The 27,347-nt window shown below is 34.1% G+C and overlaps 1 protein-coding gene across 1 annotated transcript; it reads left to right on the forward strand.

Moving 5' to 3' along the window:
• The first annotated feature begins 21,872 nt into the window (after positions 1-21,872).
• LOC122301037 lies at positions 21,873-23,630 on the forward strand. Its single transcript, XM_043112106.1, has 3 exons — positions 21,873-22,192; positions 22,331-22,971; positions 23,119-23,630. The coding sequence occupies exons 1-3, from the start codon at positions 21,873-21,875 to the stop codon at positions 23,628-23,630; spliced, it is 1,473 nt and encodes a 490-aa protein (XP_042968040.1).
• Positions 23,631-27,347: the final 3,717 nt, after the last annotated feature.

A 27,347-nucleotide genomic window follows, 5' to 3' on the forward strand; every position in this document is an offset into this window, starting at 1 on the left:
TGGTTCTCGACATTCAGTTTTACTTTTTGGAGGTGGATTTTCATGTTGGTTTAAAGTTAGCTTTTTTTAGTTTTTATGGGTTTTCTAGTTTTGCTTTTCGATTTATTCGGGAAAAAATGATGTTTGGTTCTCGGCATTGTCGATCGTTTTTCTTTATTTTTGTGGGTTTTCGGGTTTTTCTTTTTGTATATTTCTTTCCGTATTGAGTTTGGATTTAAAAAAATAATATTTGGTTCTCGGCATTGTCGATAGTTTTTCATTGTTTTTGTGGCTTTTTGAGTTTTGCTTTTCGATTTACTGGGAAAAAATGATGTTTGGTTTTCGGTATTCTCGATCGTTTTTCTTTATTTTTGTGGATTTTCGGGTTTTGCTTTTTGTATGTTTCTTTCAGTATTGAGTTTGGATTTTTGCTTTTATTTGTGTTGTTTGGTGTTGTTGTAAGTTAAAGGTTGTGATTTTGTTGCCGTTTTGGGAATAAGCGTGCTACAGTGTTAAGAATAGTGTTAGGAACAATAGTTTTTTGTGTCGTTTTTACTTTTTGTGTTTTATAGGATTTGTCTTCTTTACCCTTTATTTTTTTATTTGTTTCTGTCATTGTGGTTGGGTCATATTGGTAATTTCTCGGATAAAATTTTTTTGGCTCTTAGTTGGCTTTTCATTTGGTTGGGTTTTAATGTGGCTTTTCATTTCTCAAGTCTGTTCTCTCTCATGTTGTCTGTCGGTTTGCTTTCCATTTGTTTGGCTTTTAGGTTTGCTTTTCATTTCTCCCGTCTGTTCTCTCTCATGCTTTCTGTCGGTTGGTATTAGTTTTCCACTTCTCTCTTTCGTTCTCGGTCTGGCTTTGATTTTGTCGATTTTTTTTTTGTGTGTTTTCAGGCTTTGCCTTTCGATTTAGTACTGTTTGTTTGTTTTTTTGGGTATTTGCTTCAGATTTTCGGTTTGTTTGTGTTCTTTGCTGTTTTGGTTATGGATATTTTTTGCCGTTTTGGAAGTGTCTAAAGGTGTCAAAGTTTTACTTTTTTATGGTGGATTTTGATTTTGGTTTAAAGTTAGCATTTTTTGGAACATTTCGAAAAAAAATAATCTTTGGTTCTCGGCATTCTCGATCGTTTTTCTTTTTCTTTTTTTTGTGGGTTTTGGGTTTTTGCTTTTTGGTTTACTGGAAGAAAAATGATGTTTGGTTCTCGACATTCTCGACCTTTTTTGTTTTGTTTTTGGTTGTTTTTGTGAATATTTTTTGCATGTTTCAGTTTGTGTTTTTTTCGATTGTGATTGTAGTTTTACTTTTCGATTGTAGATATTGGGATTGTTGTAGGTTGGAGGTTGTAGATTTTTTTCTTGTTTTGGAAGTGTTTGAAGGTGTGGAAGAATGGTTTTTTTCGTTTCGGTTTGATGGTTTGGAAGGCTTTGAAAAGGAGCTGACTTTGGTTCACATTACCATGGAACTTTTAGTTTTTGGTAGTCTGTTTTGATGTTAATTTAAAGTTTTAATTATTTGGAAGATTTTGAGAAGGAAGAATCTTTGGTTCTTGGTGTTCTATTTTGTGACTTTTTTCTGGATCTTTCTGTTTGTATTTTTTGGGGTTGTGATTAAAGTTTTAGTTTTTGGTGGTACATGTTGATATTGGTTTAAAGTTTGTATTTTTTTACATTCTGTTTTGTGAGGTTTTTTGGATATTTTCAGTTGTGTTGTTCGAAACCTTCCAAACCAACAGACTCAAGCGGAATAATACTTTATAGTTTGGTTAATTTACTGCTTGTTTAAAGTTTGGATCTTTATTTTTTATTTGTTACACTTGTTTTCTACGAGTGACAATTTTACTCTTGATTTAAGGGTAGCATCTGTTTGTCTTTTTTTAATGGTGCCGTGGTTGATGATGATGCACTTTGTTTTCCTGAATATTTACTTTTTTTTATTTTCGGTTTTGATGTTATGGTCAATGATGAACTTGGTTTTTCTGAAAATGAGTTTATGAATTTTTATTTGATGTTTTTTTCAGATTTGGTGGACTTGTGTTTTTTTTTTTTAATTCGTAACTTATTTCTTTGAATTCAATTCGAGTTTTATTTTATATCTATGCTTATATTTTTTTATTTATTATATATAAAATGTTTATTATTTTATATGAGTCTGTGATATTTAGGGGATGCATGTTGTATTTGATGTTCCTTGCGTCACTGTGTCAGAGATTTTTTTGACTTCCTTTACAGATTTTTTTATTCTATTAAATTTTTTTAGTCTTTGAGGTTGTATTTACTTTCCGATTTGGAGGCGTGTCAGAGATTTTTTTGTGACGCCCCCGAAATCCCCACGCCCGAACACGGGGAAATTGAGACGTCCGGATGGTGACACCCCGGGTCACCATCCCATCGACGGGTGCCGAGTGTGTGCAAGGCAGCAATTGTGTACAGAGAGACACGCAGCGGATAAGAAAGTCATAACTAAGTACCAGAATTTTTCTTAACGTAATACAAGCTGTTTAAAACATACATAGATAAAATATTACAAAACACAAATGCAGTTTTAAACAAATAAAAAGATAACGTCAGCAACCCGGCGGAGCCGCATCCTCGGGCTCAGCCTCTTCCTCCTCATCCTCAACTCCTGCACCAAAAGCTACGGAACCACAAATGGTTCCGCAGGTAAGTAAAACCCCAAACACTACCAGATAAAAACACATATAACTCAAACAAGATGCATGAAACATGCCCAATGCACAAAGCCCAAAATCACCAGTTTTCCACACACGCCAAAAACCCATATGCCCCAAAAACATATCCTTTCCGAAAAACATGCCAAAAGTCACATTTGGCCCAATATCTCGCCGGAAGTCCATCCGGCCCAATATCTCACCAGAAGTCCATCTGGCCCACGCCAAAAGTCACATTTGGCCTCATAAACCATTATCCAATTTTAACCGTATGCACCATGACCTCCCCTAGGAGTCATCCGCACACCCTGGCTCCAGTGTCACACCGCAGAGTACCACCACGCATGTGACACCTAACAAGCGATGCCCAGTTCCGCGCCCCGCGCGTGCGTAGCCAAGCATCCTCTAGCCCTCGCCAGCGAAGGGCCACGGAGTCGGTGAGTAGGGCGATGCCCGGTTCCATGCCCGGCACGTTCGTAGCCAAGCATCCCCTAGTCCCGCTCCTGTCATCTCTCTCGATAACTCAGGGGACATCACTCAGTTTATTCCGCTCCCGAGTGACCAGAGGAGCTCCACCGAGATAATAACCCATCCCGGCTTGGGCTCGTGATACACACGCACCCGTAAAACCAGTCACGCCAATACACAGGCTTTTCACACAATCCCACAAACACACGTGCATGCACCATGAAATGCCAAATCAATGCATATTAAAATAATCCAACAATATAAATCAATAAAACAAGTAACTCCGTCCTCCATCCATCCGACCCCCGAAACTCCTCGGACTCAGTCCGGAATCAACAACCAACAACAGTAAATAATTGAATGAGCAATATATATTAAAATCTGAAAATAGGGTTTGGAAAATACTTACAGCGCTATACGGCAATTTTAGAAAACAAGCGGCGTTGCAAGCGGTGGAAAAACAGCAACGTCACAGTGAAAATTCACTGTGGCCGTGGGTCCGAAAAACCCACTTTTGAACGGGGACAAACTAGGACACGGGATTGATAGGGAATGGTCTAGAGGTGGTTGTGAAGCTATAGGAAGTGACGGACGGCCGTGGGTGGCGGCGGAATGGCCGGAAATGGCCGAAAATGGCAAATCGGAAAACAAGCTCGTGGGAGCTGCTCCGGTGGTTGATGGAGGCCGGAAATGGGTGGGTTAGGACGGCAAGGGACCGGTGATGAAGTGGTGAAGAAATGGTGGCCGGAGGTGGAGCGACGGCGGCGGATCGGAGTGAAAACCGTGGGTGCTTGTTGGGCTTTTTCCGGCCAAATGGCCGGCCGGTTGGGGGTGGGTTTTGGAGGGAAGGTAGACCGGAAGGAGAGGAAGAGAATGGGACCGGTGGGAGGCCGAACGGTGGCCGGACGGCGGCGGTAGGGGCTGGGGAAGGCTGACGCCGGCGTGAGGGAGAGAGAGAAGAGAGAGAGTGCACGGGGGGGGGTCCGAGTCGGGGGAGAGAGGAGAGAGAAAAGAAAGAGAAAAAAAGAAAAAGAAGAAAAAGAAAAGAAGGAAAAAAGAAAAAGGAAAAAGAGAAAAAGAAAAAAAAGATGTGAAAAGAAATGAGGTCCAGTCCTCATTCCGGGAAAAAAAACAAACCGCCAAAAAGATTAAAACCACAAAAACAACTAAAAGAAATAAAACACAACCTCAAATAAATTAAAATAAATTAAAAACCGACTTTAAAAACGCAGTTAAAATAAAATAAAATATCTGATATATTAATTAAAATAAAAACAATTATTTCAGCGAAAATACACTTAAAAGCGGGTCATCACATCCTCCCCTCCTTAAAAACAATTTCGTCCTCGAAATTGCAAATCAACTACCAACTTAAAGCAAGCCACATAAACGCTCACAAACTAACAGAGATCAAGATTAAAATGCATACCTTCATCATTCGAACAGATACGGGTACTGCTCCCTCATGTCCGCTGCTCGCTCCCAAGAGAAGTCTTGAGCTAACGGATCTCCCCAAGCCACTTTAACCAACGGTATCGTTTTGGACCTCAATTGTTGCTCCTTCCAATCCAAAATCTGCGACGGAACAACCTCGTAAGTGAGATCCGGTTGCAACTGAATACTCGTTGGGTCGACGAAGCGTGGCTCTTGCTGTCCAAAGCTCTTCTTCAGGGATGATACGTGGAAGACATCATGAACATCCCCAAAATAATCCGGCAAAGCAACTCTATAGGCAACGGACCCTACTCTCTCCAGAATCTGAAAAGGGCCGACGTACCTCGGATCTAGTTTCCTTTTCTTACCAAAACGCTTAACACCTCTCATGGGAGAGACTTTAAGATAAACCCAATCACCAACTTCAAATGACAATTCTCTCCTCCTGGTATCAGCGTAGCTTTTCTGGCGACTCTGAGCTGCCGCCATTATATCTCTAATGATCCGGACTTGGCTTTGCATTTCTTGAATTATTTCGGGTCCAATAATTCTACTCTCCCCAACTTCATCCCAACACAAGGGCGACCTACACTTTCATCCATAAAGAGCTTCATAGGGAGCCATCTGAATGGTCGCATGGTAGCTGTTATTGTAGGCAAACTCAATAAGCGGCAAATGATTTTCCCAACTCCCTTGGAATTCCAGGGCACATGCTCGCAACATGTCTTCCAGGGTCTGGATGGTGCGCTCTGACTGGCCGTCTGTCTGCGGGTGATAAGCAGTGCTGAACTTCAACTTAGTACCCAAAGCTGCCTGCAGACTCTTCCAGAACTGCGATGTGAACCTCGGGTCCCGATCCGACACTATACTCTTTGGTATGCCGTGTAGCCTCACTATCTCCTTAACATACAAACGGGTCAACTTACCCAAAGAGTCGGTGTTGTTAACAGGCAGAAAATGAGCACTCTTCGTTAACCGGTCCACGATCACCCAAACAGAGTTCTTCCCACTAGGTGTTCTCGGCAAACCCACTACGAAATCCATCGTAATGTCATCCCACTTCCACTCAGGAATAGGGAGGGGTTGGAGCATACCTGCAGGTCTCTGATGCTCGGCCTTTACCTGACGACACGTGTGGCATTTCTCCACATATAAGGCAACGTCCTTCTTCATTCCATCCCACCAGTAAATTTTCTTCAAGTCTCGATACATCTTTGTACTGCCGGGATGAACTGAATACGGGGCCGCATGAGCTTCCGCCATGATCCGTTCCTTGAAATCTGAGTCCTTTGGGATCACTCTGCGATCTCGGAACCGAAGTATTCCATCACTATCCATGCTATAGTGCAACGGCCCTCGAGATTTTCGGACTCTTTTCCTGATGTTCAGCAGCTTCTGATCCTTTCTTTGGAGAGCTTTCAATTCTTCAAAATCTATTACCCGAATGTCCAGAACCGAAGACAAAATCTCTACTTGCTGCGAACTCTCTATAAGGAGCCTTCTCATCCCATAAAGTAACGAATCCATTTCTGACGGTTCGGCTTCATCCTCCAAATGAGACTTCCGGCTCAAAGCATCAGCAACTATGTTAGCCTTCCCCGGGTGGTACTTGATCTCACACTGATAGTCACTGATTAGCTCTAGCCAACGCCTCTGCCTCATATTCAAATTTTTCTGGGAAAACAAATGCTTCAAGCTCTTATGATCAGTAAATACCTCACAAGCTTCCCCATACAAGAAATGCCGCCAGATCTTGAGTGCAAAAACAATCGCAGCCAACTCTAGATCATGCGTCGGATAATTCTTCTCATGGTCCTTAAGCTGACGAGATGCATAGGCTACAACCCGTCCTTCCTGCATAAGGACACAACCCAAACCGAACTTAGACGCATCACTGAAGACTACAAACGGCTTATGCGGTTCTGGGAGTGCTAACACTGGTGCCGTCGTCAACCTGTTCTTCAATTCCTGGAAGCTTCTCTCACATTTCTCTGACCAAACAAATTCTGTATTCTTCCGAGTCAAAGCTGTGAGAGGTCCGGATAAGCGAGCAAAACCCTCTACAAACCTTCGGTAGTAACCGGCGAGCCCCAAGAAACTCCTGATCTCGCGTACTGTAGTTGGGCGTGGCCATGACAAAATGGCTTCTACCTTACTGGGATCAACTGCCACCCCACCCTGGGAAATTACATGCCCAAGAAATTTAACTTCTTCCAACCAGAACTCACACTTGCTGAGCTTGGCGTACAACTGGTGCTCTCTCAATTTCTCAAGTACCAGACTAAGATGATACACATGCTCTTCAATATCTCGGGAATAAATCAGTATATCATCAATAAATACTACCACGAAGGAATCCAGATAAGGTTGGAACACCCGATTCATCAAATCCATGAAAGCGGCAGGAGCATTAGCTAGCCCAAACGGCATCACTTTAAATTCATAGTGTCCATACCTCGACCTGAAGGCAGTTTTCGGCACATCCTGCTCTCTGATTCTCAGCTGGTAGTATCCCGACCTCAGATCAATTTTAGAGAACACCGCTGCCCCCTGAAGTTGGTCAAATAAATCATCTATCCGCGGGAGAGGATATTTATTTTTGATGGTCACCTTGTTCAACTCCCTATAGTCAATGCACATACGAAGGGTTCCATCTTTCTTTTTAACAAATAAAACTGGAGCACCCCACGGCGACGTACTAGGCTGAATAAACCCATTCTCTACTAATTCTTGCAACTGAGTCTTCAACTCTTTCAATTCAGCCGGTGCCATGCGGTAAGGAGCCTTATGCACAGGAGCCGCTCCAGGTTCCAAGTCTATAACAAACTCCATCTCTCGCACGGGGGGTAGTCCGGGCAAGTCATCCACAAACACATCGGGGAACTCCTCCACAACTGGAATGTCTGCCAAGGACTTCTTCTCAGACGGCGTGGACACCATCTGGACCAAGAATGCATCCGCTCCCCATGCAATCTCTCTTCTTGCCTGTATCGCCGATATAATCATCGGCTTTTCTTTTAATCTACTCCCCGCAAATTCCAGACAATCACCATCCGGAAGCTGAAAGCTAATTGTCCGACTTCTGCAATTAATAGTCGCAGAATATCGGTATAGCCAATCCATCCCGAGGATGATATCGAAACCCAACAGCTTGAATACCACCAGATCAGCGTCCAAAAACCTTCCCTCAAAATTTAACGGGCATCCCAAAGCAACCTTGGAACACCACACCATCTCGCCGTCGGGTAGCGCCACTACCATAGCCTTCGGCAACGGTTCCGTGACCAAGTTACACACCCGAGCAAATGTGGAAGACACAAACGATCGTGAAGCACCAGAATCAAACAAAGTACAAGCATAAAACTCATACAACCGGACTCTTCCTGAACCAAACACACAACCCATGAAATCCAAAAAAAAACAACGAAGAAACCAAATACACCAAAAATAAATCCAACTTAAAAGATTAAATTAATCCATACCTGTGATTACTCCAGCATCATGGGTCGCTGGTGCCTCATCGTCCACCTCTCCGGGCGTGACAGCATAAACCCGGGCTTGCACTGCTTGTCTCGGGTTGGTTCTTCCACCGTGTCTACCTCCACGGCTTCCTTGACCTCTAACGGGGCAATCCCGAGCAATATGCCCCACTTGGCCGCACCGATAACACTGGGGTCCGCTACTCGTCCGACACTCGCCCTCATGAGCTCTATTACAAATTCCACAAACAGGCATACGTCCTCCCATGCGAACACTGGAGGATGCTTGAGATCAGGTTCCAGTTCGCTGAACAAACTTCTGAGGCGAACCCGAGCTGCTTCCTTCACCAGAAAAACTTCGCCTCTTTTGCCCTGAAGGGGAGCCCAAACTCAGATTATTTTCCCTCTCTATAAGGGTGGCCACATCCACTAACTCCTGAAAAGTGGATATCCGATGGCTGACCACCAAACGGCGTATATCAGGGCGTAGTCCCTCCTGAAAACGCTCAGCTCGCAGCTCCTCTGTGGCAACAAGATGAGGAGCAAACCGCTCAAGTTCTATGAACCTCCGGGCGTATTGTTCCACTGTTGCGCCCCCTTGGACCAGATTAGAGAATTCTCTTGCCTTTTGCTTCCTTACCGATGCGGGAAAGAAGCGGTCATTGAATTCTTTCTTGAAACGCTGCCAGGTCACCGCAGCGAAAGATCCCAATTCAGATTCCAGCATCACCCTCCTGGTATCCCACCAATCAGAAACGATACCCTGCAAAAGATAGCTGGCGTAGAGTACTTGCTGAGCTTCAGTGCATCCACACACCTCAAAGGTTTTCTCCAGATCCTTGATCCATTTTCCAGCCTGAAGAGGATCCTCATTTCCAGTAAAGTGTGGGGTCCGATGCGCTAGAAAGCGCTCATAGGTGCATCCGGCTTGCACCATGCTACTGGACCCTCCTGGATACATCCAAGGTCCTCCCTGATATGGCCAGGGACCTCCTGGTTGTGGCCAATACACTCCCTGTGGCGGACAAGGCTCTCCTGACGGTGGATAGGGCCCTCCTGATGGTGGCCAAGGACCCCCTTGTGGTGGCCAAGGTCCTTGTGGTGGCCAAGGCCCTGCCTATTGTGGCCTAATATTCTGTTGCATGAACTCCGTCATCTGCCGAATTGCTTCGGCTATGGAGTCATCCCTGGATGTATTGTCTTGCGGTTCCTGAGTATTTTTCCTTGGTCTACCTGGTCTCCCCATATTCCTGTCACAACACCACTCTTGACCCTCCTTTAAGAAAACAAAAAAAACCATCATAAAACCAACAAAACAAAACAGCACCACGCAGCAAGAAACAAAAGAAACCCGCATGCCAAAACATAACTAAATAAAACAAGCAACCAAACATAAACAAATAAAACAAATAAAACAACTATACTTAACATAATTTTAAAACACAACTTTAAAAACATTCTGGTACTACCTACGGGACTTGTGGTTTTACCCAGAGCCAAACCGCTCTGATACCACCTGTGACGCCCCCGAAATCCCCACGCCCGAACACGGGGAAATTGAGACGTCCGGATGGTGACACCCCGGGTCACCATCCCATCGACGGGTGCCGAGTGTGTGCAAGGCAGCAATTGTGTACAGAGAGACACGCAGCGGATAAGAAAGTCATAACTAAGTACCAGAATTTTTCTTAACGTAATACAAGCTGTTTAAAACATACATAGATAAAATATTACAAAACACAAATGCAGTTTTAAACAAATAAAAAGATAACGTCAGCAACCCGGCGGAGCCGCATCCTCGGGCTCAGCCTCTTCCTCCTCATCCTCAACTCCTGCACCAAAAGCTACGGAACCACAAATGGTTCCGCAGGTAAGTAAAATCCCAAACACTACCAGATAAAAACACATATAACTCAAACAAGATGCATGAAACATGCCCAATGCACAAAGCCCAAAATCACCAGTTTTCCACACACGCCAAAAACCCATATGCCCCAAAAACATATCCTTTCCGAAAAACATGCCAAAAGTCACATTTGGCCCAATATCTCGCCGGAAGTCCATCCGGCCCAATATCTCACCAGAAGTCCATCTGGCCCACGCCAAAAGTCACATTTGGCCTCATAAACCATTATCCAATTTTAACCGTATGCACCATGACCTCCCCTAGGAGTCATCCGCACACCCTGGCTCCAGTGTCACACCGCAGAGTACCACCACGCATGTGACACCTAACAAGCGATGCCCAGTTCCGCGCCCCGCGCGTGCGTAGCCAAGCATCCTCTAGCCCTCGCCAGCGAAGGGCCACGGAGTCGGTGAGTAGGGCGATACCCGGTTCCATGCCCGGCACGTTCGTAGCCAAGCATCCCCTAGTCCCGCTCCCGTCATCTCTCTCGATAACTCAGGGGACATCACTCAGTTTATTCCGCTCCCGAGTGACCAGAGGAGCTCCACCGAGATAATAACCCATCCCGGCTTGGGCTCGTGATACACACGCACCCGTAAAACCAGTCACGCCAATACACAGGCTTTTCACACAATCCCACAAACACACGTGCATGCACCATGAAATGCCAAATCAATGCATATTAAAATAATCCAACAATATAAATCAATAAAACAAATAACTCCGTCCTCCATCCATCCGACCCCCGAAACTCCTCGGACTCAGTCCGGAATCAACAACCAACAACAGTAAATAATTGAATGAGCAATATATATTAAAATCTGAAAATAGGGTTTGGAAAATACTTACAGCGCTATACGGCAATTTTAGAAAACAAGCGGCGTTGCAAGCGGCGGAAAAACAGCAACGTCACAGTGAAAATTCACTGTGGCCGTGGGTCCGAAAAACCCACTTTTGAACGGGGACAAACTAGGACACGGGATTGATAGGGAATGGTCTAGAGGTGGTTGTGAAGCTATAGGAAGTGACGGACGGCCGTGGGTGGCGGCGGAATGGCCGAAAATGGCCGAAAATGGCAAATCGGAAAACAAGCTCGTGGGAGCTGCTCCGGTGGTCGATGGAGGCCGGAAATGGGTGGGTTAGGACGGCAAGGGACCGGTGATGAAGTGGTGAAGAAATGGTGGCCGGAGGTGGAGCGACGGCGGCGGATCGGAGTGAAAACCGTGGGTGCTTGTTGGGCTTTTTCCGGCCAAATGGCCGGCCGGTTGGGGGTGGGTTTTGGAGGGAAGGTAGACCGGAAGGAGAGGAAGAGAATGGGACCGGTGGGAGGCCGAACGGTGGCCGGACGGCGGCGGTAGGGGCTGGGGAAGGCTGACGCCGGCGTGAGGGAGAGAGAGAAGAGAGAGAGTGCACGGGGGGGGTCCGAGTCGGGGGAGAGAGGAGAGAGAAAAGAAAGAGAAAAAAAGAAAAAGAAGAAAAAGAAAAGAAGGGAAAAAGAAAAAGGAAAAAGAGAAAAAGAAAAAAAAGATGTGAAAAGAAATGAGGTCCAGTCCTCATTCCGGGAAAAAAAACAAACCGCCAAAAAGATTAAAATCACAAAAACAACTAAAAGAAATAAAACACAACCTCAAATAAATTAAAATAAATTAAAAACCGACTTTAAAAACGCAGTTAAAATAAAATAAAATATCTGATATATTAATTAAAATAAAAACAATTATTTCAGCGAAAATACACTTAAAAGCGGGTCATCACATTTTTTGTCTTTTTGGATAAGATTAAAATCATCTGAACGCCTTGTGTGAGATTTTGATCAAGATAACATCATGGTCTGACACAGTGTGTCAGATTTATCTATGTTATGGTGACAGGATGGTTTAAAAGTGACTATTTTTTTGAGTTATCGTTTTTTTTTCATGCCTTACTGGTTAAAAGGTCTACTATTTTGAATTAGTTATATTTTTTATTTTATTTTTTATTTTTTGTTTATTTTTTTACATTTGAGTTAATTTGTTCTATCTGAATTTGTGATATATGAAACCACAGTTTATCTGCATTCTTTTATGATATCACTTCTATCTGAGGCCACAGTTTTTTTTTTTTTTTAACATTGACTTATTTTTTATGTGACGATTTATAAGTTATTTCAATTTTTATTGTCTTTTTGTTTGTTCAATATGTTTCTGAATGTTTGTCTAATTTTTTCTTGAGTTGCATGCTCCGGTGCTGTTTTTGTCTGGAAATTTGTTTTCTTGTTTATATGCTTTTAGTTATTCTAATTTATTTATGTTTGTTGCAGGTAAGCTAAAATTACTATTTTATTGGTGAGTTCATTTAATATATTTTTTGATTTACAGTTATATTATATGTTTTCATTTGTTGATCCTAAAGTTGGTTTGCCATCTAAAGAGCTTATATGTTGTTGTTGCATTGAGGTTATTGTATTACATGTTCATGTTGAATTTGTTTGTTCTAAAAATTTTATTTTTTGCTTTTAATTGATTTGTGAATGTTAAATTGTTTAAGAGTCATTTTTATTGTTTGTCTATATTTTATAGTTTATCATATTCTATATTCATATTCAATTTGTTTTGTAAGTAGCGTTCATTTATTTAAAAATGGTTTGTCAATGTTAAATGCTTTTACACAAATTATATTGCTTGTTTTATACACTTTTGTAAAACTTAAGATTATTGTTTGTCTAAATATGTTTTTACTTTTGTAAAATTTAATTTGTTAATTATGGGAGTTTGTGAAAACATAAAAATAGACGTGCAAGTCTGGCATTTTTTTTTATAAAAAAATAAGTAGATTTCAGACTTACATAAAAATTTGATTTTTTATTATGAATTCCAACTTGTTTTACAAGCCGTATGCTTTTTTTAAAAAAAGAGAATAAATTTGATACAAATATAAAATATATATATATATATATATTAATTTTTTAATAGTAGACTATTTTTTTTACATACAATATGCTAAACATATGTACTAAAAAATTACATATTTCATTTCTTCAAACTAAAAAAACAAAGCATAATTATGTATAAATAAAAATAAAATTATTTTTTAATGGTAAGGCTTATTTCTTTTATACATAAAATGTAGTAAACTTCCATACCTTAATATTACAAATATAAAAAGCATATAAAAATATAATTTATAAAACTTAATTTGTTAATTTGTGGGAGTTTGTGAAAACATATAAAACATGTTTGTGTCTCTCATTTTTTTTTTATAAAAAATTGGTTTAATTCGTGACTTGCATAAAAATTAATTTTTTTCATGATGGATTAGATCTTCTTGTCGGTTTTTTTTTTTAAATGAATAAATGTGATACTTATATCAAGAGAGAAATTTTGATTAATTTTTTAGCAATAAACTATTTTGGTTTTTGGAAAATAGGAATCCCACACAAAATGTTTATCGAAATTTTTTTACTTAGTAATTAACTAATTATTTTTAAATGAATATATATTTTTTATTTATTTTTAAAAAATGTTTAAATAGTTGTAAAAAAGGACCGTGTTACATACACAGATTTTCTACCGAAAATCTCTACCGATCAGTGCAAAGGTTTCTTTTTTTTTTTTCATTTTTCCTTTCAACATTTTTAAACTATTTAAATATTTTTAAAAAATAAAAAATATATATTCATTTAAAAACACTTAGTTAATAGTTAAGTAAAAAAAAATTAAAAAAATTAAAAAAAAACATCTCGACAGAAATTTTTGATGGAAAACAACTATTTGCTTAAAAAAAGGGGGAAACGAAAGAATGAAATAAAAACAAGTTTTATTAACAGTAGAGGATTTCCGTGATAAGCCTTATTTCTTTTATACATAAAATATGCTAAACTTCGATACCTTAATAGTACAAATGTAATTCGTTTAAACTATAAAGTGTGAAATATAATTAGTATTATTTTTTAAAAAAATACTAATCCCACAGAAAATGTTTACTGAAAATTGTTTACCAAAAATATTTTTCATTTTACTTAGTTATTAACTAATTGTGTTTTTAAATGAATGTGATATTTTATTTATTTTTAAAAAATGTTTAAACAGTTTTATTATTGAGAAACCCCGTACACATAATTAATTTTCAAACCTACGTTTGCTTTGTTTGGTTTGATTTGCTTTTATTATTTGTTTATATTTTCTTAATTTCAAATATATATTGAGATGTTATATAATTTTTATTTCTTTTATATCACTTTGTTTTATAAAAATGAAGATTTTTTCTTTTAACTAATGTCACTTTCTTTTTCAAGCTTTAATTTCTTAACATTCATTTTGAAGGTTGCTTACTTTTGGTAAATTTTTATTGCAATATAAATTTTAAATCTTTATTGCAATATGTATATTGTTTTTTGTTTTGCTTGAAGCATAATTCCACTTCAAGAACAAAAAACAAATATCATTTTAACTCTTTTAATACATCGGAACAAACTTTTTTAAGTTTGCATACCGTTGTCTAATTTTTTTATTCTAATTTCAATTTTAAATTTTTTACTTGGATGTTGAGCTTCAATGAGAGATCTGTACATAAAAGCAACAGTTGTACTCGGTCACTTCTTCTTGCTTTTGTTTTGTATGTGTATTATTTATGGAAGCCACATGTTTAAATTTTTTACATCTTTTGTTGTTCATCTTCTAAATATTTTGGTAAAACATAATTGTTTTGGTTGTAGTGGCTTTTCGATTATGTAATATTTTTGTAATGATTCTTTTGTTATTATTTTCCTCTCTATTATTGAATACCATGAAAGAAAATCTTGGTTCCATATGTTTTAAGATATATAGTTTATTTTGAATTAATCTTTAGTAATATTTAAACATTTTATTTGTAATCAAAAGAGTTAAATTATGAAACTCATATGTTTAAATTTTAAATTTTTTATTTCTTTTGTTGTTCATATTTTAAATGTTTAAGTACAGTGTAAATTTTTTGGGTATTATTTTTTGACATCTCAATTTTAATTGTTGTTCAATTTTTATTGTTTTTGTATTTTATGTGTATTATTTACGGAAGAAATGTGTTTAAATTTTTTATTTGTTTTGTTATTCATATTTTAAATGTTTAGGTGAGGCATAATTCTTCAGGGCATTATTTTGTACAGATCGGTGGAAGGGTTGTAATTTTAGTAATATTTTTGTAAATTAGTTTTAATAACATTATCTTTATATAATATTTTTGTAATTTGTTTTGTTATTATTTAGCTCCGTCTTTGTATACAATCGAACAAAATCTTCGTTCCAAATATTTACATATGTATTTGTTCCTGATTCATGTTTAGTAATATCTAAAGATTTTACTTAATAATCTTTTTAATTTGTTTTGAAACTAATTATCAATAAATTTAATTATTTTGTAATAAAATATAAATTTTTTTGGTATTAAAAATAAATTGAACTTTTTGAGTCTAACAAAGTTTACTTTATAATCGAAAGAGTTAAATTATAATGTAGATATGTAAAACATTTTAGACCATTCTTCTTGTGTAAAAATAAAACAAAAATATTATTTTTAATTATTTTCAACTACAGCAACCCCAGACAACACAAATAAAGCAAAAATTCAAAGTTAATACAAAAAAATATACAAAGAGCGGTAATTTGAAAAGTAAAGCCCGAAAACTCACAAAAACATACAAAAGCAATCGAGAATGCTGAGAATTAAAGATCTTTTTTTCTCCAATAAATCGAAAAACAACTCTTTGTTAGTAACAAATGAATGTTCTAAGTCTCGTATGAGTCTTATCTAAAATGATTTTTGACAAATAAGACATTAAAAAAATTTTGTTAATTGAATCCGCCCCTTACTATATTATAGCTATTATTTTCTTTGCGCTATAAAATTTTAATTTTATTATTTGAAAATATCAAAAAAAAATTATTGTTTAAATGACATAAAGAATATTTCATATTTTTTTATATTTTTCTCATAGGCAAATTATCAATTTAATATAAATATAAAAATTATATAAATTATATGTCAAAACAGACATTAAAAGAATTTTGTTAAAATTATTTGCAAACTCAATTAATTTTTATATTATATGCCATTCTATTACCAACCTTAAATAATAATTTTGTCTTTTTTTTTTTTAACTATTAAGCTATACTTTAATTATCTAAAAATAAAAAAAAATAGATAATCACAAAAATAGCATAAACAAAATTTTATATTTTTATCTTATTGCTACACACAAATTTTTAATTAAATACAAATTGTATTAAACAATTTTTTAAGTTAAGTATAACTTAAAATACTATCTTACATGAAGTGCGTACAATGTCATAAATGTTTTATATAATATTAATTAATAAAAAAAATTAAAATTTGTGTGTATGATTAACAGCTAATAATTAAATATAAATTTATTTATTTACAGAATTAACATTTGAAAAATTTTAGCAGTTGAAAGGTATTTTTAAATTGGCTTTAATTTGCAATTGGTTTAAGTAATTTTTTTTTTATCGTTAACAAAAAAAATAAAAGAATTACAAAATAAGTAAAAAAATAACAAATTTTACTTATTAACAAAATAAAAAGGCATAAAAAAGGACATTTATGGATAGAGGTATAAATATAAATAATAACAAGTAAAAGTCTAAAAGTAAATAATAATAAGTAAAAATTTAAGCATTAACTATAGAAACTCTTTTAAATTTTAACAAAAATTTTGATTTTTGTATTTGTATATATAAATAATTATGATATTAAATATGTTAATTTTTTCTCTTAATCAAGTTAAATTTTAAAGTTTTTGATTTTACGTTATTCAAAATCACATTTTTTTAATGAAAGTTTGAAATTTTGTTTTGCTATTTTGTCTTTTGAAATTCAATCTTTTTTAATTTTTTTTATTGAAATATATTTAAAAACAAGATATTTTATTTATGTATTTAAATATATTTATTAATTTTCATTTTTTGAAAAAGTAATATAACAAAGTTAAAATTTAAGTGTTTTGACAATTTCAGTTTGATTTTATTCAAATTTATGACTAAGTGTATTATTAATTTATTTAATTGTTAGCTTAAATTGTGTTTAGCTCAAAAAGTTAATTTTTTCTTATTGAAATATATTTATTGAAATGAAATTATATCAAAAAATATATTTAGTTGATTATGTATTTAATAATCTCTCTTTAATGGTATAAAACATTAAAAACTAAACTATAAAAAATAATATGCTATTTTCCATTTCAAAGTATGTGAAATAAAAAAAATTTAAACAAATAAAATATGCTTCTAATTGATAAAAAAAAGTCTATACTTAAAATTATTACAATATCTGACAGTTTTATAATAATTTTATCATTTATTAAAATTGAAATAACTTTAAAAACTTTTACAAAAACATAAAACAGTTAATTAAAAAAATTTATTATGAGCAATATAACAACAATTTTTTGATATTTAAAAAGTTTCAATTAGTTTAAAATAAAACTTAACACATTTCTTTTAATAATTGTTTATTATCATTTATGTAAAAGAATCATATACTATTTGGCTATTTAAAATAAATATATTTTTATTCAAAACATCTAATGTACTGTTTGTTATAAAAATTAGGGCATTTTTTATCAACAGGAACATCAAAATTCAAGTAATATTGTAACCTTCTGACAACAAATTTGTAAGTACTCATTTATTTTATAAATGTTATAAATTTAATTTTTCTATAAATGCCTTTTTAATCATACACGTTTATTTCTAATTTTTTTTTTTTTTGGTGTATCTTGTTAAAAAACTACAAAAATTCATTTATCATATTTTTGCTTTTAATTTTTAAAAAATCAATGGCATCTAATTTAAAATTTACCACATTTTTTTATAGTTCTTTATTGTAATTTACATAAATGAATAATATATTATTGTCTATAAAATATATTTTTATCAAAAAAATCTAATGTACTATTTGTTATAAAAAATAGGGGCAATTTGGTCAGCAATAGGATCAAAATTCAACTTATACTATAATCTTTTGGTAAGAAATTTGAAAGTATTTATTTGTTCTGCGAATGTTAGAAATTTATTTTTTCTATAAATGTGTATTTGATATTACATATTTATTCCTGCTTTTTTTTTCTTCTATATATTCTTAATTGATAAATTCACACAATATTTCTTTTCCTGAAATTTATTTCATACTAAAACTAAATTTATACATTTTTATCTTTTAATTATTAGACTTATTAACTGTTTATATTTTCTTAAATATCTATTTGTCCTTGAACATCAATCCATCTAGAACTTTAATAATATTATTCATTTTCAAAACAATTGTTAGCATCAAAAATTCATAATAAAAAGTTATTTGAACTATAATTTTTTTTGCCTTTTGTAATTCTAAAATATCTTACATTTTACAAATATCTTTATTAAACTATAATATTTAAATATAAAATTTACACGTACAAATTTTATGGTTCTGGATAGATTTTTGTTCAAGGGTGAATATTTTGTTTTTCTATATAATAGAATTAAATATAAACAGTTATAAAATATTGTATTATCTCAAGACAATATATAAATTCCAAATTATTTTAGGATAGTTATTACAAAATCATAAGTCTATTTATTTTCTTTTCTTAAAAAATATTTTGATTATCTTTATCCATTAATATTTGAATATTTTGTTCACTCAACAATAATTTCATTCATTGAAACATAAATCATATTAGTTATTATATAGATATTGATTTTTACAAATATTTTTTCATTTGATATATGGCCAACAAAAATTTTAATATAGACTTTAATCTAAATGATGGTGTTTGCAAATTACTATAAAAAATAGTAATTTTGAATATGATACCATATTTAGACATTAATTTCTATCCAAACTTGAATTTATCAAGCTGAAAAATATATAGCCATAAATTCAAAAAAATATTTATAGTCAATTTTTTAATGGTCAATGTTTGTAAAATAAAATATTATATATTTATGTTCTTTATGAAACAAATTTTTTAAATTTTATGTTTATTCAATTTAACCATCGAAAACAAATGTACCAATTAAAAAAATAAATTAAAATGAATACAAACTTAATACACAATAGAAATTCCCATAACTTATTTCATATAATTCAATAGTTATAAATTTCAGATGAAATTATTAAAAATTTGTTTGCAAAAATTTTTATTAATTATTTTATATTTATGTTTAAAAACACTTATTATATTGTTTTTCATCAAAATAAATCACAACAAATTAAAACATTTTGTTCACTTTACAAATTTTATAAAAAATGGTTATTTCAAAAAAATAAGATAACTTTTTCTTTTTTCTGTCAAACATAGGGATTACATTTTCAACTGAAAGATCTAAATTCACCAAATCTTATTTCATGCTAGCTAAAGAAATTGTAAGTATTTATTGTTATGCATATTAAAAATTATTTATTTTGTTTAATTCATGCTTAAAACTATGTCCTTTTTTTAACTGTTTCTTATTTCACATAACAATTGTTGATATAAAATATATACACATAAACATATTTATTATATATTCTTTTATCTTTCATTCAACAAATATTTAGGAAAATTTAAATTAGATCACTTTGTAAATATTCTACATTAAATTTTAATTATTGGTTAATTTACTATCTACTTTGTAGCAATGTAAAATTTTCAATTTATGATTTACTTTGTTAACATAATGTATGATAAAATTTTACTTATTAATTATAAAATCTTTACTTAAACAAATAATTAAATAAAATTCTCTTTCAGAAACAATCAATAAACAAAAATGTCATCTGAGGATTTTCTAGAAGACAAAAATGCTGAATTCAAACAAAGAACAAAAGAAAAATATATTCAGAAACAAAGTTCTAAAAGAAATATGATTGACCTAGAAGATTCAATGTCATCTGATGCTGATCAAATGATTATATCAGTTGATGATACATTAGATGATCATCTCCAATCTATTCGTGATATTCAAAATTCTAATATTCAACAAGTTCATGGAAAAAGATCCAGACTTTCCGGCCATAATTTTAACATTCTTAGAATGACCTCTTCCCAAGAGACTAGCGTATATTCAAACGTTAATATCCTTAGTGGAAATCCAGAAGAATCTACAGAATCAAATATCTCATTCAATTCTTCAGCTACATCAAACTGCTCTGTAGGTTTATTGCAAGAAACATCAACAAATGCACCAATAGAGACAATTCAACTTTCTAAACAAGTTACGCTGCAATAGGTTTATAAACTTTATCTATTTTTCCTTATATATTTTATTTTATTGTTTTCATTAAATAATTAGTTTTCCCACAAAATAGGCTCTTCTTGTTGAGCCTATTTTATTTTATCACAATCAAGTTCTCAAAGAGTTCGACCAACATCTGTTTTTGGTAAGAAATTAAAATATAATCAATTTCTTAATAATATTACATTCCAATCTTATTTACACATATAATATTGATTGAAATTAAGTAATTCAATTATTTTTATTGAAATTTTTTATTTTTTTTTCTTTACCCCAACTTAATAGGCAGATCACGTTGTCATAATGTTGTGCATAGACAAATATTACAAAATGTTCCAGTCGAAGCTAATTTTTTACCAAATGTGCCACATTGTAAACATTGCAAAGTGAATAGATTCTTTCATGAAACAAATAGTTTCTACTGTGCCGGTGGATCAATTTTTTTAGTTACAAATGATATTCCAGATCAACTTTATAACTTGTTTGTTTTGAATACTACTGAATCTATACAATTCTGGACATACGTTCGAACATATAACAACAAATTTGCTTTCATATCTTTTGGAGTTAAGTTTGACAGAAATCTATGTCGAAGAAATAGAGGAATTTATACATTTCGAACTCAAGGCCAGATTTATCATTATCTCCCCGATTTAGTTCCTTCAGATGGTCAACCTTCTAACTTACAGCTATATTTTTATGACACTGAACATAAATTTGAGAATCGCATTGTTGACTCAATCAGAATGAATCCTTTTATTATTGCTCAACTTATGGATATCCTTCATGTAAATCCATATTCTACATTTTTCCGATCTATTGGTGATTTACCAAATTTAAAGCATCAAAAAATCTGTATAAAATCAAATCCTGGTTTGGATCAACGGGTGTTTAACGCCCCAACATTATCAGAAGTTGCAGTAATTTGGGTTGAAAATGATGATTCAGAACATTTAACACCTCGTGACATCTTTGTATTTAACCATATTGGCGGGAGTCATTTAGTTCAATATTATTTTGGATGCTATGATCCACTTCAATATCTATTACTCTTTCCTTTTGGTGATATTGGATGGCACCAAAGCATACAAAGAATTAAGAAAAGAGGTACATCTGTATCTACCAATAATTGCATAGCTAAATTACTCAATCCTCACCAATCAATATCAGCAGAACAATTACTTAAAAGAGAACAACAAGGTTAAATTTTTTACACTATTTTTTTTTTGTCAAAACTTATTATTGACATATTTACTATTTTTTTGTCAAAACTTATTATTGACATATTTACTATGTGATTTTTTAAATAATTTCTTATCACTCCTGTAGTTTTAAACCGAAAAAGAAAAGATCCAACTGTTTCTTGTCGTGAATATTATTGTTACAAGCTACAAATTAGAGAAAATCTGAAATCTATTCTTCTAATCTTTAGTCGACTTTTTCAACAATTTGTTGTTGATATGTACGTGAAGATAGAAACTTCAAGATTAGATTATTTTCGTTACAATCAACAACACATTCGATCTGAATTATATCAATATATTGTTAATAGCATTGATCTTGGAGAAACAAATGCTTCCAAAATTGGCAAGCATATAATTTTGCCTTCATCTTTTATCAGAGGCCCAAGAGATATGAAAAAAAGATATATGGAAACAATGACTTTAGTTCAACGATATGGCAAACTAGATTTTTTTTGACAATGATATGCAATCCAAACTGGAAAGAGATTTCAAATGAATTGCAACCACACGAAGAAACTCAATATCGGCCTGACTTAATTGCTCGAGTCTTTAGAGCAAAATTAGAAGACCTGAAGTATCAACTATTCAAGCGAGAAATATTTGGAAAAGTTTCAGCATATGTCTATGTTATTGAGCACCAAAAAAGAGGACTTCCACATGCTCATTTTCTGATTATATTGCGTCGGAAATTATATGCACCAGAATCTTTTGATGAGATCGTATCTGCTGAATTACCTGACAAAGACAACAACTTACATCTCTATACAGCTGTTATCAAGCATATGATGCATGGACCATGTGGAGATCTAAATCCAACAAATATATGCATGAAAAAAAATTGTTGTTTCAAAAATAATTACCCAAAATATTTTGTTTCAAACATTGTTATTGGAAATAATTGCTTTCCAATATACAGACGCTCCAACAATGGAAGAACAGCCAGAATTAGAGACCATGATTTGGATAATCGTTGGGTTGTTCCATATAACCCGTATTTAGTTGCAATGTTTGGTTGCCATATCAATGTTGAGATATGTTGTACAATAAAAGCTGTCAAGTATCTCTACAAATACATTTATAAAGGCCATGATCATGTTGCATTCAATTTAGTTCCTGAAGAAAGCATTCATCAAATTGACGAAATTGAACGATTTCAATCAGCTCGATGGATTGCTCCACCTGAGGCTATGTGGAGAATATTTGGATTTATTGTCAATGAAGTTCATCCTGTAGTTTATAGTTTACATTTACATCTTGAAAATCAACACCAGGTGACTTTTCGTACTCATGAAAACTTAACAAAAGTGATGAACTCTGATCTTTCAGCAAAATCAATGTTAACAGAATTCTTCGCAACAAATCAAATTGATCAAAATGCAAGAAAATTGTTGTATAGAGAATTTTCTGAATTCTACGTTTGGAGCCAGCAATACAAAATGTGGACTGTTCGAAATAAACAAATTGTGATAGGCCGAATTGTTACAGCAAATCCTTTTGAAGGAGAGGATATTATTGAATCATATAAGAGGTCCTCTATCATTTCAACATCTGAAAACTGTAAATGGTATCTTGACTCCCACATTTCAAGAAGCAGCAACCATGCATGGTTTATTACAAAAAGATAACAGTTTGGAAGAATGCTTATATGAAGCTCTTTTTATCAAATGTCTTTCAATTTAAGAAGACTATTTGCAACAATTTTAGTTTATTGCAATCCAACAAATCCAAGAGATCTTTGGGAACGCTTTAAACAAGATATATCTGCTGATTTCCAATTAGTTGGATGTTCTTCATCAAATGTTAGAACCGAAACTTTACACTTTATCTCCAAAATCCTCGAATCAATGGGTAAAGACATTAATTCATTCCATTTTATTGACCAAAATATTGATTTTGATGAAGATGAATTTCTGTCTAGAGAAATTGATGATGAATTGGCGGTTCCAATCCCAAAAGAAGATCTTCATACATCAACACTATTTAACAGCAAACAACAAAATGCTTATAATTCTATCTTGCAAAAAGTTTTATCAAATCAAGCTGTTGCATTCTTTATTGATGGTCCTGGTGGAACAGGAAAAACGTTTTTATACAAGGCACTCCTTGCTACAATAAGAACAAAACAATTAATTGCTCTTGCAGCTGCTTCATCTAGTGTTGCGGCATCAATCTTACTTGTGGTCGAACTGCACATTCACGATTTAAAATTTCATTAGATGTCAACAAAAATTCGACGTGCAGTGTCAGTAAACAAAGTGGACTTGCAAGATTACTACAAATAGTAAAGTTGATCATATGGGATGAAGTTCATATGTCTAAAAATGAATCCATAGAAGCATTAGATAAAATGCTAAAAGACATTAATGATTCAGAATTATCTTTTGGTGAAAAAGTTATTGTGTTTGGTGGAGATTTTCGCCAAATTCTACTTGTGGTCCCAAAAGGAACAAGACAATAACAAATTGATGCTAGCTTGGTTTCTTCCTACATATGGCCTAAATTGACAAAAATTCATTTGACTGAAAATATGCGAGCAAGATTAGATCCAGACTTTTCAAGATATATATTGGATTTAGGAAATGGGCTACCACCAATCACAATTAATGAACATGTCAAGATTCCTGCAGCCATGTTAATTCCATATGAAAATGATGCTGCTTCTTTGGACCATTTGGTAGATGCTGTGTTTCATGATATTTCTGATTATTCAACAAATATTTCAAACATGATGAATCGAGCTATGATGAATGTGTGAAAGTGTACTCTATATACCCTATTATTGGACTAAAATGCTAAAATGTGAATAGAAATCATAGGAATTAATGTGTATTCTTAAATTGAATTTCTATTTACGTTGGGATACTCCTAAGCAGTTTTTTTATGTCTAATTTCAGAGTTTATAAAAGAGCAAGTCAAGACCAGTCAAATTCAAAGGAGGACATTCATGGGGTTTGAGAGCAATTTGGAAGAAAAGAAAAAGAAAAAAATCACAAAATGAAACCACAAGAAGTCCAAGTCTGAAATTTGCTAGGAGACAGTCTGGACATACTTTAGTCTTTTGATTGTATCTTTTTACTCATATATCGGATTAATACAATTCTTGATGCATTGGAAAGCTATCTTAAAGGGCTATACCTTTGTCTCTAATAAGGATTTTCAAATTCGAATTCCTGAAGGCTGTACGTGGCTGCCAAGATAAGTCCTAAAATTTAGGCGATTTTTTTTATGCAGAAATTAAGAGGACATTAGGATTTCTTTCTTACCCTATATAAGCATATCATTAGCACGAAATGGAGGGGGGAAGAGGCACAAGAGGCAGATCTGAAGAGAGGAGAAAATCACTTTCATGGCCACTGTTCGCTTCAGTTTTCTCTGGAGATTTTTGTTGTCCATTATATTTATGGGTAAGAACTTGCACATTAGATGATATTTCTAATTTATTGTTAATTCATGTATTTAATTTTCAATTGCTAAAACTCTTTTGTTTTATCATTCTCAATTCATCGTTGATGTTTTCTTCTTCGAATAATCATAAAATTTATTGTGTTTATGGGTTCAGTCATGCTTTTTCTATTGAATAGATTAGTTTTTTGATTATGTTTGGATCAATTATTTATCTATATTGATTTAGTTTTTTGCTGCAATATCGCTTCCTAAGTATATTGTCGTCATTAGATTTTATCAATAGGGGTAGTAATTCACGTTTTTTAAAAGTGGTGAATGTTTTTTCAAAAGGTTACATTTGATTTAAGTCTGGTTTATAAATCTATACCTTCCGATTGAGAATTGCGGGAATTGAGTTTCTAATTGAGTTATCCAATGAATTAAGAATAATTAAAATACCAGATTTGTGCAAAGGATTCCCGACGCTCTACTGTTTGTCAAATTTGAGTACTTTTTCTGTTAATCATTTTGCTTCACTTGAATTTACATTTAAAATTAATCTTTGTTCTCTATTACTTATTTAATATTTTTTCTTTAGTTTCTTTGTTTCTCTTGCTATTTTTTTAATTTGTCTCCCTGTGGAATCGACACCTCAAAACTGTACTACAACTACCGCGTTATTCTTTGGGCGTAATCAAATTTTGGCGCCGTTGCCGGGAAGACGGTAGAAGAATTGTGAGATAGTTTTTCTTTTCAACAGTTTGTAAAGGCGGTAACTTCGTTCCCTATTTTAGCTTGCTGCATCTTTTTTTTTTTTTTTCTTTTTCTTTTTGTAGTTTTTTTTAGTGTTGGGTTTTTCTCTACCTTGCATGCACAGGTATAGAGACGCCTTGGATCGGTTTGCTTGTAGACCTGTGTTAGAGTCAGAGTTTAATTTTTCTGATCATTTGTTTGATAATTCTTCTAATTCTGAGAAAATGAGTGAATACGAAGATCAACCCACTAGGACCCTTAAGGATTACCTCCACCCTACACGCACAGCCACACCATCATGCATCATGTTTCCAGCTAATATTCGCCAATTAAATTTTAAAACAGGGATGATACAGTTACTCCCTACTTTTCATGGCTTGGAAAATGAAAATCTATATGTGCACATTAGGGAGTTTGAGGAAGTAGTTGCGACTTTTCATAGTCAAAATGCAACTGATGACATTGTGAGACTTAAGTTCTTTCCTTTCTCTTTGAAAGATAGAGCTAAGAGTTGGCTATACTTATTGAGACCACGATCTATTGGGTCATGGAATGAGATGACTCAGGTCTTCTTTAATAAATACTTTCTCCAACATAAGACCAATGCTTTAAAAAGGCAAATCTCTACCTTTGTACAAAAGGATAGTGAGACTTTGTATCAGTCTTGGGAGAGATTTAAGGAGCTATTAAGTATGCGTCATCACCATGGATATGAGAATTGGCGCTTAGTGAGCTATTTTTATGAGGGACTTACACCTAGAGAGCGTCAATTTGTGGAGATGATGTGTAATGGTGAGTTCTTACAGAAAGATCCTGATGAGGCCATAGAATACCTCAATGAGCTTGCTGAAAAAGCTTACACTTGGACTGGACCTAGTGCTACTGAGAGCACAAATAGGTCACGACCTGCAGGAAACCTAAATGGTGGTGGAATTTACCATCTCAGGGAAGAAGATAACCTAAAAGCTAAGGTTGAGATGCTCACTAGAAAGCTAGAAGCGTTGAAGATTAAGGACTTAAAGCCAACACACGTGGCTAATCATGCAGAGTCTTTTGGACCATGTTTTGTGTGTGGTGGGGTAGATCACCTTGCCCAAGATTGTCCCACATTGGCTGAGATGAGAGGAATGTATGAGGAACAATGTAATGCCTTAGGTATGTACAAGAAGCTTTTTACACATTTCTCTAACACCTATAATCCGGGGTGGCGTAATCACCCCAATTTTAGCTGGAAGTATGAAAACCAGCCGCCTGCACAACCCTCTAGATCATATCCTACACCATATCATGCACCTTCATCTTCTAGGAGCTCCTTAGAAGATACTTTACATGCTTTTATTGAGGCACAAGGTAAAACTAACCAAAAGTTTGAATCTTTGATTATGCAGGTTGTTGAAGAAAACAAAAAGATAAAGAGTCATATATCCAAGATAATGAGCTCCTTGAGTGTGAATGAGCGTGGCAAGTTTCCTTCTCAAGCTCAATCCGCACCCCAAGGTCAGCATATGGCACAAAAGAATTTAAAAGAAGTCAATGCCATTATGACAAGAAGTGGTAAGTCCTTACACATCCCAACAACTGATAAGCAAGAGGATGTTGAAGAGGAACAAAGCAATGATAGCACCGAGTTCTCCAAGGATGCCGAGGTAATCAAGAGTCCAGTTAAGGTACCATTTCCTCAAGCTTTAAAATCTGGTATGCGAACTTTGGATCCTAGTAATGAAATCTTGGAGAACCTCAGGCAGGTAAAGATTAACCTTTCTCTTTTGCATGTTATTAAACAAGTTCCCACTTAT

The sequence above is a fragment of the Carya illinoinensis genome, chromosome 1 (genome assembly GCF_018687715.1).
Source record: "Carya illinoinensis cultivar Pawnee chromosome 1, C.illinoinensisPawnee_v1, whole genome shotgun sequence".
Classification (NCBI taxonomy): Eukaryota; Viridiplantae; Streptophyta; class Magnoliopsida; order Fagales; family Juglandaceae; genus Carya; species Carya illinoinensis.